This window comes from Vombatus ursinus, unplaced genomic scaffold (assembly GCF_900497805.2).
Source record: "Vombatus ursinus unplaced genomic scaffold, bare-nosed wombat genome assembly UNPS02011613.1, whole genome shotgun sequence".
NCBI classification, from domain to species: Eukaryota; Metazoa; Chordata; class Mammalia; order Diprotodontia; family Vombatidae; genus Vombatus; species Vombatus ursinus.
Genome location: NW_020951391.1, coordinates 4,123,387 through 4,135,683, shown reverse-complemented (window position 1 = coordinate 4,135,683; position 12,297 = coordinate 4,123,387). Strand labels below are relative to the sequence as shown.

At 40.2% G+C, this 12,297-nt stretch overlaps 1 protein-coding gene across 1 annotated transcript in view; it reads right to left on the bottom strand.

The window, feature by feature from the left end:
* VAV3 (vav guanine nucleotide exchange factor 3) overlaps positions 1-12,297 on the bottom strand; it is a 465,753-nt gene that overhangs the window by 161,406 nt on the left and 292,050 nt on the right. The window contains exon 16 of the mRNA XM_027856780.1: positions 871-972. Coding sequence (XP_027712581.1) covers positions 871-972 — 102 coding nt within the window. The remainder of the gene's footprint in view (positions 1-870; positions 973-12,297) is intronic.

The window sequence follows — 12,297 nt, the reverse complement described above, 5'->3', positions numbered from 1 at the left end:
AGAACGAGGGGACAAGAGATTCAAAGGTAGCTGATAGTGAACGGTTGAACTGCCTAAGTATGAGGTCCAGACTAAAAAGGGAGGCCAAAGAAAGGATGATGGACTGGGAGAATAGGGTGAGTTGGAGGAACTAGAGGTATCAATGAGAATGAAGATAGATGTAGAAGGTGTGAGCCAGAAAAAAAAAAAACAAAGGATAGGAGCTTGTAGAGAGAGGAATTCAGAGTTCTCCGTTATGGCAATAAAACAATTATGAGTGATGGCCATCCCTGATCTCTATACATCAAGGTATGACCATCTCTGTAAATGGCTGAGGCAGAAGGAAGAAGGAGGTCATGGGAGATTAAAAGGTTGATAAGTGGGAAGTCAGGCTTTGGAAGAGCATCAAAACGTTAATATCCTCATATGTGAAGACAGGAGTCAGGGTGGAAAAAACAACCCCAAGTCAGACACTGAACCCCCAGAGAAAGGAGAGAATGACTCTAAGGTTGGTAGATGACTGTAACAAGTTGGGCTGAGTGATAAAGTTAGAATGATTGATCGTCAAGGGAAAACAGGTTGTTGAATGATGGTAGCACAGAGCAGTTGGGAAGTTGGGGTAAAGAGAACACTGCCTCCTCCTCCTCCTCCTCCTCTCCAAGCAGTGCTTTAGAGGGTCTGAGAAAAGAGCCTCCAGCACCGCAAAGGGTGGCAATATCTTCTGGTGAGAAAAAAAGATTTCTAGTAGCATAAGAAGATGGAAAGAGTGTGGACAAATGTGGCAAAGCACATCATAATCAGCAGATACATCCCACTTGCAAACCCCCAGAGAGCTTCTGTTTTCAAAAGCGCACTATGTTTCCCTCCAGCCAGGTGTGGAACAACACTTACCTCAGGAGCATCTGGCAGACTTTACAGGATGTAACCCGCGTGAAGGTGTGCATTTTGAAGTCATGAAAGTTGGAGTCTGCAAAGTCTGGCCTTATGTTAGAGCTATAAAAAGCAATAAAATAATTTGCTAAGGAAGTTTTGTGACTTAAAGCATCAACATACCACCAAAAGCTTAAATCCCAAAGGCACTATATGAGTGCCTTTTAGTTCAAGAAAGCCTCTTATATAACTACATACTTAAAAAAAAAAAAAACTCATGAATTAAAAGCCCAATCTTGAAAACTACAGCTGCTAATTTTTTTAATTAAAAAAAAAACCAACTCAAAAATGTCAGAGGCCATAGACAGCATTCAGACAACATAATCTATCAAACATTCTACTTCCTAGGGATGAACTAATCATTTCCCAGAGCCCGATGTTTGCAAGAAACTTTAACTGAGGACTATGTAGGTCACTGCAGCCCACCTGAAGGGGACAAGGGAAAACCTGTGGGTATTCATGCCGTTAGTTAATTATTTCTTCATAACCACATTACTTAAATATAAACCATCTAGGTGGGGGGGTTTTGTTTCCATGGAGCTCATCTCCTAGTATACATATGAATTAAAATATCTAAAAGTCTTTCCATCATTCATTCTAGAAATACAGGATCATTCCTGGAAGTCTGGAAGGCTCCTCAGAAGCCATCCAATCCAATTCTCTCATTTTAAAGTTGAGAAAACTGAGACCCAAGAAGGCCTAGTCATTTGCCCAAAGTCACCCAGGCAAGTGATCATGAGAGGTAGGGTAACAGATGAAGTATATTATGCAGATCCTAGAAGGATGGGGACAAAGAAACTTTTACCTGTGTAAGGAGTCAAAGTACAGAAACTACCAGAGATGCTGAGGTAGGTATATGGGGTTTTATTTCTTGATTGTATTTTATCTAACTTGATTTTGAGATGAGAAGTCACAAGGCACAGTGAATAGAGAGCTGGCCCTGGAGTCAGGAAAAGGTGAGTTCTAGTCCTAAATACTGGCTGTGAGACTCTGGACAAATCACTTAATCTCTCAATGCCCCAGGCAACTCTCCAAGACTGTAAATTTCAAAGGAGATGCCAATCTGCATTGGTAGAGGGATTTCGCTTGATGGGAGTTCCTTATATCAATAAAATATGAGGATCTATTAAAACAAATTAGTTAATTAATAGATGAACGAATGAATATTTTGACACAGAAGATGGATGCAGAAATGACAGAAATGTCTTTTTAAGAAACAAAGTCATGAGCAGAAAGCTAAAGTTATCCAAGACTAATACAGCCCCAGAGATCTCAAGAGAAGGTCTGAGACACTGACAAGGAAGAATTCCCTCCCTCTCCCCCACCCCTTCATGTGATACAGCAATTCTCTGAACAACACAGAGCTCAGTACCTTGTTGTAAGGAACCAGAACATAGGTATGGGCCAGGCATCAATCTCAGAGGTGCTAAGAAGAGGCTTGAGAAAAGCATTCAAAGAGGCAATTGGAATAGCAGGGAGTGATGTGGAAGTATCAGACAGGTCAGCCTTCTAATCTGCCTGTGGAATATGAGTGTGCTAAAAATGTCACCGAGTTTTAAAGCCAACTGGGGTTTCCTTCTTTTTCTGCTCTCATTCATGCATTTCTTTGCACACCTGAACATGGGGCCATTTGCAAAGGCTCCTCATTATGGTGTTAATTACAAATTACAGAGTTTCTCCTTTGGAAGGAAGAGTTGGAGCAAAGATCCAGGTTTCCAAGTGGGAATCCCTTGAGTTCATTCAGAGAACACTCAGTTCCTACCTCAATTACCATGGGGCACTATATTAAAAAGGTCATGAAAACCTATTTCCTCTACCGAAAAAGGCTGCTGTTCATTTCTCTGAGCATTAGGTGTACAGAATTGTATAAAATGTCAAAGAAGGACTTCAGTCCTGGGAGACTGAAGGATTCATCAGCTCAGGTCTTTAAAAAAAAAAAAAGGAGCCCTTTAAGCAGGCCCACCTGAAAAGTCTATCCCAGATGAGTAAGCATTCCTCCTGTTTTGAAAAGGCTGCCTGAGAAACATATTAAATGACCTCTCTTAGGGTCATACTGGGAATATAAAACAAATAGAATTGGTCCTTGGCACATTGGCATTTAATTGTTTCATCAGTGACCTGCATCACAGATTGGAGATTGCATCCATTAAGTTTCCTACTGACACCCAGTTGGGAAGGAGGTGATCATGAATGCTTTGTAGGTGTCAGAAGAAAGACTCTGAGAAACATTCTTGATTACAGACTCCTGGGTACTAATTCACAGATAAAGTACTTGGTGTGCATGCACATAATAGTTAAGTGTTTGGACCAGACTGTGGCATTCAAAGAATATAAAATTATCTTGGATATTCTTGAAACCAAAGATGAAAAGAGATCCTGTCCTTGAAATTTTGCTTAAAGACTATTTACAGGGTTAGAAATTCAGAACTGTAAGAGACCATCAAGGCCATCTAATACAACCCCCTCACAATACAGATGGGACAGCTAGGTGGTGCAGTGGATAGAGTGCCAGGTCTGGAGTCAGGAAGACTCATCTTCAGGAGTTCAAATCCAGCCTTAGATACTTACTAGCTGTGTGACCCTGGACAAGTCACTTTACCCTGTTTGCCTCAGTTTCCTCATCTGTAAAAGAAGCTGGAGAAGGAAATGGCAAACCACTCCAGTATCTTTGCCAAGAAAACCCCAAATGGGGTCACAAAGAGTTGGACATGACTGAAACTCAACAACAACAATACAATATAGATGAAGAATTGAAGCATTGAGTGGTTAAAAAAAAAGACTTGCCCGATGACACACAGCTAGAGTGTCACAGAATCAGGGTTCAAACCCAGGTTGTCTGACTCAATCCAAAGCTCCAATTCCTGGAAACAGTAATATGACAATATTCCTCTAACAATATTCCATAACAACATCATTGTCTTCCATCTTCTCTGTATGGGAGGCATTTAGGTGGCACCAAGGAGTCAGGAAGACCCGAGTTCAAATTTGACTTCAGACACTTATTAGCTATGTACCCCTGGACAAGTCACTTAACCGTGCTTGCTTCAGTTTCCTCATCTGTGAAATAAGCTGGAGAAGGCAATGGAAAACCAGTATCTTTGCCAAGAAAAACCCAAATGGGTTCATTTAAAGAGGGCAACTATTCATATCATCCAATCAATTAAAAATTAAACAAATATTTATAGGTTCTTTCCTATGTGTTCTACACTGTGCTGTGATTTGTAAGAGACATAAAGGAAGGATCAGGCACAGTCCCTGCCCTAAGAAAAGAGAACACCAATACCTCCAAAGATCTCCTTTCTCATTGATAGGAATACTCTCTCCAGTAGTACAGACTATAACCCACCCTGCCATACTTTGTAATTCTCATTCATATCCACCTGTAAAGCTGGTACCAGAGATCTACTCAGTGACTTGAGGGCTTCTCATTTTTTTTGACATAGCATAGATAACCTGTGGAGCATGTGTCCTGTCCATTGATTATATAACATTCATAAAATAATAACAATTATATGACAATATAGAATTACATATTTAGAATTGGAATAACATTCATAAAATAATAACAAATGCATAACAACATAGAATTATAGATTTAGATTTGGAAGGGGCCTTAGAGACCAAATTTTCATTTTCCAGATGAGGAAACTGAGGCCCACAGACCTGATGCGAATTGCCCAACATCACACAGGCAGAAAATGGGATTTGAACCCAGGGACTCTGACTTCAAATTCAGCTCTCTTTCCTAAATTTTTCAGCTCTTTCCTAAATTGCATTAAATAGGCTGAGAGTGTGGCAGGAGCTCAAAGAAAGGCAATGAGGGCTTGAGCAGCCAACTGAAGCTTCATGGGTAGGATGTGGGCTGGGACCCGAAGGATGGAGGTAGGAAGTAGGTTGATAGAAAGGTAAGGAGGTAGGATCTCCTGGAAGGGGAGAGCAAAAATGAAGCAACAAAGGCAGAAGTAAACATGACAAAGCAAATTCCAGCCTGAGTGGGATGGGTGTTACACCATAGAGTAGTGGTAAACTATAGTGACATTGGTACAGTAGAAAGAAAATTTGATTTGGTCCAGTTTAATCCTAGTTGGTTGAACTGACAATGAGTCTGACCTAGTCTGCTATTTCTTGTACTCTTAAAACAACTGTCCCATTAGTCAGTTGAGGAGTAATGGAAGGTACTGGTCAGGGTTTCTTGTTATTGAGGAACCAATGACATTAGGAAATCTCCACTCAGGAAGGAGCAATGTTCAATGACCTTAACAGTTCCATACTTAGAGCCTAAGTGCCTCATGAAGACTTATGGAGCTCACATATGGGAATACTAGAATGCCAAAATGTTTGTTTGGTTTTTTTTTCTTTCCTTTTTGTGAGTAAGCATTTTCTAAGCAGAGACCAATTTTTAAAAAATACTCATATTTTGACATGAAAGGCATCTAAATACAAGATAGAAGATATGCAGGTTTTTCATTATAGTCTTTGAGCAAAATTGTTGAAATCTTTATTTGTTTCCATATTTGTGCGTGTGTGTGTGTGTGTGTGTGTGTGTGTGTGTGTGTGTGTGTAAATCATGATTGACAAGCAAAGCCAACTAATCATCTATACTACTGGATATTTAGAAGATACCAGTTATACAGCAAAGAAGCCTTGCTGAATCCAAGTTAAAGAACACAGACTTCAGAAAGGAAAACTTCAGTGATTCCCAAGGAACTAAGTAGTCATAAAGGGAACAAAAATGATACGAAAGGGATTTACAAGTCCTGCCTAGACATTATGTTTTTTTAATTTCAGATCAACTACAGGTTTATGTACTCTCTTTTATGAAGGGAAATGAATAAACACTTTCAAAACACTAATAAACAGATTACCATCATGTTTAGCACTGGAAATGGTATTTTCTGGTGCATAATGTGCTGATTTTATTTCATTCAACATTGGCTTTGTAGTCATTTTAAATGCACACCCTTCACTGAATTTCAGATGCATATTAAACAAATGGTTGAATTCAGTGGAAGGTGAGTTGAATATGTAGTCAAGTTAAAGTTTGGGGGGGGGAGTATCTCAAGGGAGTTAGAATACCTAGATTTTAGATTGCCTCAAGGCAGCTAAGTGGCACAATGGATAGTGTCTGGCCTGGAGCCAGGAAGACTCTTCTTCCTGAGTTCAAATCTAGCCTCAGGCACTTACTAGCTTTGTGATCCTAGGCAAGTCATTAACCCTGTTTGCCTCAGTTTCCACATCTGTAAAATGATCTGGAGAAGGAAATGACAAACCACTCCAGTATCTTTGCCAAGAAAACCCCAAATGGAGTCACAGACACAACTGAAAAACAACTGAACAATAATATCTGTCTCTGTGACTGAAGGAAAATCACCTAACTCATCCATTCTTGTCTAGTCAAATAATCTACTCTGTTAGGGAAGTATGATTTTTTGGAAAAAATGAAGGATTTAGAGTGAGGAGATACTTGGGTATGAATCCTGCCTCTGATTCCCACCATCTGTATGACTATAGGCAAGTTGCTTAACCAGAGATTCAGTTTCCTCATTTGTAAAACAATAAGAATAATCCCTGCAGCCCCTAGCTCATTGAGGTCATTGTGAGGATTAAATGAGAAGAGAGGAGAAAGTATTTTGAAAAAAGTAACTGATTTTATAAAGCACTTTAAGGTTCACAAAGTATATTCTATATATGTTTGTTTTTTTTAAATGTATTATCTTTTTTATCATGGCAGGTTATTATCATCATCGAAACGGATTCAAGTTTGGGGGAAGAAAAAGGAGATACCTATCAAAAGTCAAATGGCACAAACTGATATATCCACAATCCTTTGGAAAACAATCAAGCTCTTTTTCCTACCTCTCTCCTTTCTTTCATGGCCAAACTCTTAGAAAGAAGCTTTCAACACTTGATGTTTCCATCTCCCCTCCTCTCACTCACTTCTCAACCCTTTGTAATCTGTCTTTTAACCTCATCACTCAATTGAAACTGATCTCTCAGAAGTTACTAATGATCTCTTCCTTGTCAAATCTGATGGTCTCTCTTTTCTCAGTCCTCATTCTACTTGACCTCTTGGTAGCCTTTGATGGTTTACCATACTCTCTTCCTGGACACCTTTTCAGTCTCTGTCTCGGTCTATCTCTGTCCCTCCCTGGTTCTTTCCATGTCTCTTTCTCTGTCTATCTGTCTCTGACTCTCTCTCTGTCTTTCTCTGTCTCTGTCTGTCTCTGTCTGTCTGTTTCTCTCTGTCTCTGTCTCTCTCTCTCTCTTCCTCTCATCCCATTGGCTCCCATGGGTTCAGTTATCATTTGTATGCAGATGACTCACAGATCTTTCTATTCACCCCTATTTTCTCTAGTTCCATATCACCAACTGCCTATAAGACATTTCCAACTGGAGGCCCTATAAACAACCCAAACTCAACATAATTCAAACAGAACTCATCATATTTTCCCCAAAACTTGCTCCTCTTCCTCACTTCCCTATGTCTGCTGAAGGTAACACCATCCTTCAAATCATGCATTTTTGTAACCTTGGATTCATTCTCAGCCCTTCCTTCTCTCTCAACCCCACCCCCCATATTCTTTCAGTTGCCAAGTTCTGTCAAGTCTGCTTCCACAGCATGCTTCTCACATGTACCCCCTTCCCTCTACTCACATGATCACCACCCTATTTCACACCCTTGTCACCTTTCTCCTTATTGCTTCCTAAAAGTCTCTCTCCTCTCCAATTCATCCTCCAGATGGCTGCCAAAGCATAGGTCTCACCAGGACATTCCCCAACTCAAATAGCTCCAAGGACCAAATACAAACTCCTTGGTTCAGTGTTTACATTCCTTCTCAATGTGGCTCTAGTCTATCTTTCCAGGCTTATTACACATTATTCTACTTGAGGCACTCTAGGATTCAGCCAAATGAACTACTAGTTGTCCTTCACATGCGGCATTCTGGGTCTTATCTCTGTACCTTTTATGCAGACTGTCCCTCATGCCTGAAATGCACCTCCTCCTCACTTCTGCCTCATGGAATCCCTAAGTTCCTTCAGAGCTCAGTGCAAACACCATCTCCAACACAAGGCCTTTCCTGATTCCTTGAGGATGGAGACTGTTTTATTTTTGTCTTTGTGTGCCATGAACTTAACATGGCATATCACAGGTGCTTAGCAAATGTCTATTTACCTCTCTATCTACATACATGTATTGCTTTAACATGTGCAAAGTGTATTACATGCATTATCTCAGACAAAAGGCTACTCCTCCCAGATCCTTGAGCCCCATCCATGTCAGTGCCATCTCTCTCAGGTCTCTCTTCTGTTCTTTCTTTGTGCCCTCTGGAAGCCCCATTCTATTATACATGGCCCCCAGAAAATTACTTTAAATCTATTTAATATTTAGTTTTTTACATATATGGTATTTCTCCCTTCAATAGTAAGTTCCTTGAGAGCAGAGACTTCTGTTTTTGTCCTTAAAACCCAAGCACATAGAACATCTCATCATACATAGTTAATGTCTATTAATGTTTAAATGAACTCCACAAAAACCTTATAAAGGTAAGTACTGCAGGCATTATTAACACCATTTCACAGATGAGAAAATAGATTCAGAAAGCTCACCCAGCCATTAACTACATGAGGCATTAGACAAAGGTGTCCACAGTCCAGGTCCATCTATATCCACTACCATACCACATTGTGTCTCAGTTGTCACATCCTTTCTAAGTCTTCCCTTCTCCAAATTGTACATTCCCAATTCTTTCAAGCTATTTTCATGTATTGTGGTCCCCCATTCCCTTGCCATCCCATCTGTCCTCCTTTGGACATTTGTTAGTATCCTTCCTAAAATGTGGGGCCCCAAATTAAACACAATACTACAATGTAATCTAAAGTAAAATAGAATAGGACTATCCTGTCCCTCACTCTGGGCACTATGCTCTTATTCATTTTTATCTCAATGACCTTGCTGTGTGCCTTAGTCACTCCTTTGCAGCCGAATGGCTGGTCCTTTGATATTGTGTACCTGCTAGAAAAGTCTCAACAAGAAGGAAATAGTCCCTGCTAAGGGGATATAACATTTACATATATAAGAATATTCAGAGTACATAGGACATACAAACCAGTATCCAGAGAGAGATCACTGGGAGAATCAGAAGTGCCACCAAAAAAAAAAAAAAAAAAAGGCTCTGAAGCTCAAGTTCCTTGAGGGCCGGGTCTGTTTTACTTTTGACTTTGTACCCCTCTAGTGCTTAGCAGAGTGCCTGGCACTTGAAAAGTGAACAGTAAACGCTTTCTGATCAAATGGAAAGGCAAGGCAAGATAAGGAGTGGGTAGAGAGAGACCAACATGGACCACAAAGTCCAGAAAGACTTTCTGGGTATGTGAACCTCAAACTGGAGCCCTTGGGGGTAGTCCAGGGCTAGAGGAGGCTCAGCTGGGATGAGAAAGGCTGCACCCTCTGGTGACAGGGCTCCTGGACTGACAAGCACCAAACACACTCTAGTCTGAACTACCTGGACAGTTCTTTAACCCAGTGTGCGTGCCGGGTACAGGCACTCCAGGTGTCCTTCTCAGTGCATCGCTGTGCATACTCTGCAGCAGATACCACCCCGGCAATAGCCTAGGTACCTGAAAGCAACCCCCTACCACATCCCATTTTGGAAGAGCTCTCATTGTTAGTTTTTTTCCCCCTTTTTCCAAGCCCAAGTAGCATAAGCAGGACAAACAAGCCCCCTAAATGACTCTGACTGTGTTGCTAAGCTGGGTACTTCACTCCTCCCTGGCCTACCCACCAAGGCTGATGGATAGATTCTGGGAGATCTCAAGTTCTCCCACCATTTTATTTCCTTCAATTGGCAACAAATATGTCTCCAAATGCATGATTCTGTGGTAAATCAGCACCGATGCTTGGAAAGTCCTCTCCCATTCTATTCCTTCTGTGCTTTGAAGAGAACCAGAGAATCAGTCATTCTGAGGTCTGTGGAGTGAGGATAGAATACAATTCTATCATGAGAGAACATTTGCTCAAAGGGGCCAAGTAGAAGATATAATGTCTGAACAAGGAACAAATTACTAATCAGTTTGACTACAGTGGAGAGTGCGGAGTACACAATGTGAAATAAAACTGCAAAGGTAGGTGGGTGCTAGACTGCAAAGGTTTGTAATGTTAAATAGAGAAATTTGTATTTAATCCTAGAGGCAATAAAGATCCATTGATCACTGGATGTGGGGGGGGAGGAATTGATAAGATTAGATCTGTATTTTAGGAGTATCAATTTGGCAACTATGAAGAAAGAGGAAAAGAGACCAAAGCCAGGGCAACCAATTAATAAGTCCAGGTGAGAAAGAAGACATGAGAGTCTGAACTAGGATAGAGACTATGAAGAGAGGAGAGAAGGAGCCAAATTGGAGCAATATTTTGGAGGTAGACTTGACAGGACATAGCAATTGATTAAATATTGAGAGAAGAATCAAAGCTGGTGCCAAGGCTGCAAATCTGAATAACTGGAAGAACGATGACTGAAACAGACAGGGAAGTTGGGAGGAAGAATAACTGTCTTTTGCCTCTTTTTGTATCCCCAGAGCTTAGCACAGTGCCTGCCATATGGTAGGCACTTAATACATATTCATTGATTAATTGATTAACATAGTAGAATATTACCTGACTGTGTGCTCCTCTCCTGGGTAAGGGAAAGAAAGGTTCAAGGAAATCTTGAATTCTCTCATCTCAGGGTCCCAATATATCTACATGTATGATGATGCATTGCATTTTAAATACCAAAGAAGATATGGTTATGAATGATGAATACTGAGCTGGCACTATGAATTGAAGTTGTTATAGCACATTTTAAATTACACTGCTATAGGGAAGTTGGATGTTAAATTCGTATGTTTTGGAAGCATATGGAAATGATTCTGTTACAAAGCAATACCCAGAGACGAGACGAGAGGAGAACATGAGAGGAATTTATGCAGGTCTTGTAAGGATTTCCCCTTTGCATCTGTGGTGAATCTGAATAAAAATTTGAGGGCTTCCCATAATGGCTTTTAAAAAAAAAATTCGGCAGTAAGTTCTTTGCATGTGGCATCTTTGTCTTATGCTGAATTCCTTACTCAATAGAATAATCCAGAATGGGGAAGGAAACAAGAAATGAGTTAATTCATGCCCTTTGATGGCAGCTGTCAATGTAAGGACTTTACAGAGTACCTTCAATTCCTATCTAAGAAATTTGAACTTAATTTGGCAATATGAAGATTTCTGAGTCTCGAGGTGGTCTGAGAAGGTCTACATAGGATATATGTTTCTAGGGTTTGCCCCACCCTACCCCCTTGGCCCAGTATATCTTGTACACTCTTTGTAGACCAATCTCAAAACATCTAAGGCAACCAAATCATGCAATGGATAACGTGTTGGACCTGAAGTCAAGAAGATCTGAGTTCAAATCCTGATTCAGACACTTGCTGGCAGTATATCCCTAGGCAAGTGACTTAATCTCTTCTGCCTCAGATTCCTCACATATAAAATGGGAATTGTAACAGTATATACCTCACAGGGTTGTTGTGAAGAACAAATAAGATAACATACATAAAGTACCTTAAAATATTAGATCACTGTATAAATCACTAGCTATTATTAAACCTATTTCATTATATCACTAGCAGCAATGTAAAGTCTGAAGGAAGGAGAGACAGAGACAGAGACATAACTGGGGTGCCTGATGACAGGCTATTGGTATAGGCCAGGGAAATAGTTATCAGGGCCTGAACTCTGGTGGTAGCAATGAAAGAGATAGGAAGGGACAAATAGGAGATGCTAGGGAGGTGATATTGATGAGGCTCAGTATTATTTATATCAGAGAATAGAAAGCTGGCATTTGCTACCCTTTCTTTTTCTAGCAATGGAGTTTTAAATTCACTTTCTATCATTTTCTGCCTCTGTGAGATTATTTTTTAAGAGTGAATATATGATAGAACCTCAGAGCACTTTAGGAGATACTCTGTTAGGCATTCTCTTTCCTGGATGGCTTATCAATGAGTTCCAAATTGCCTTGTGATTTGAGACTCTCTATTCTATAGTCTCTTCATTTTGAAATACTTTTAAGATCCAGGTGAAGTCAAAAGCCTATTGAGTAGTATAACTAGAATGGCTCTTTCCAAAACACAAATCTGAACAATTCCACGAAAAGGGCAGACATGTTGATATTCCTCCATTACACAACCTTGTCCCTAAGCACTCATCCCAGGAACACGATGCTAAAAAATAAAAAAATAAAAAATAAAAACCCAATACAAGAATTGTGGAGGGAATGATTCTAGTTAGAGATTACAAAGGAAAATCAGAGAAAAGTGCCAGGGATAGACAGTCAGTGGTACTGGTAACACTACAATATACTAAAAATC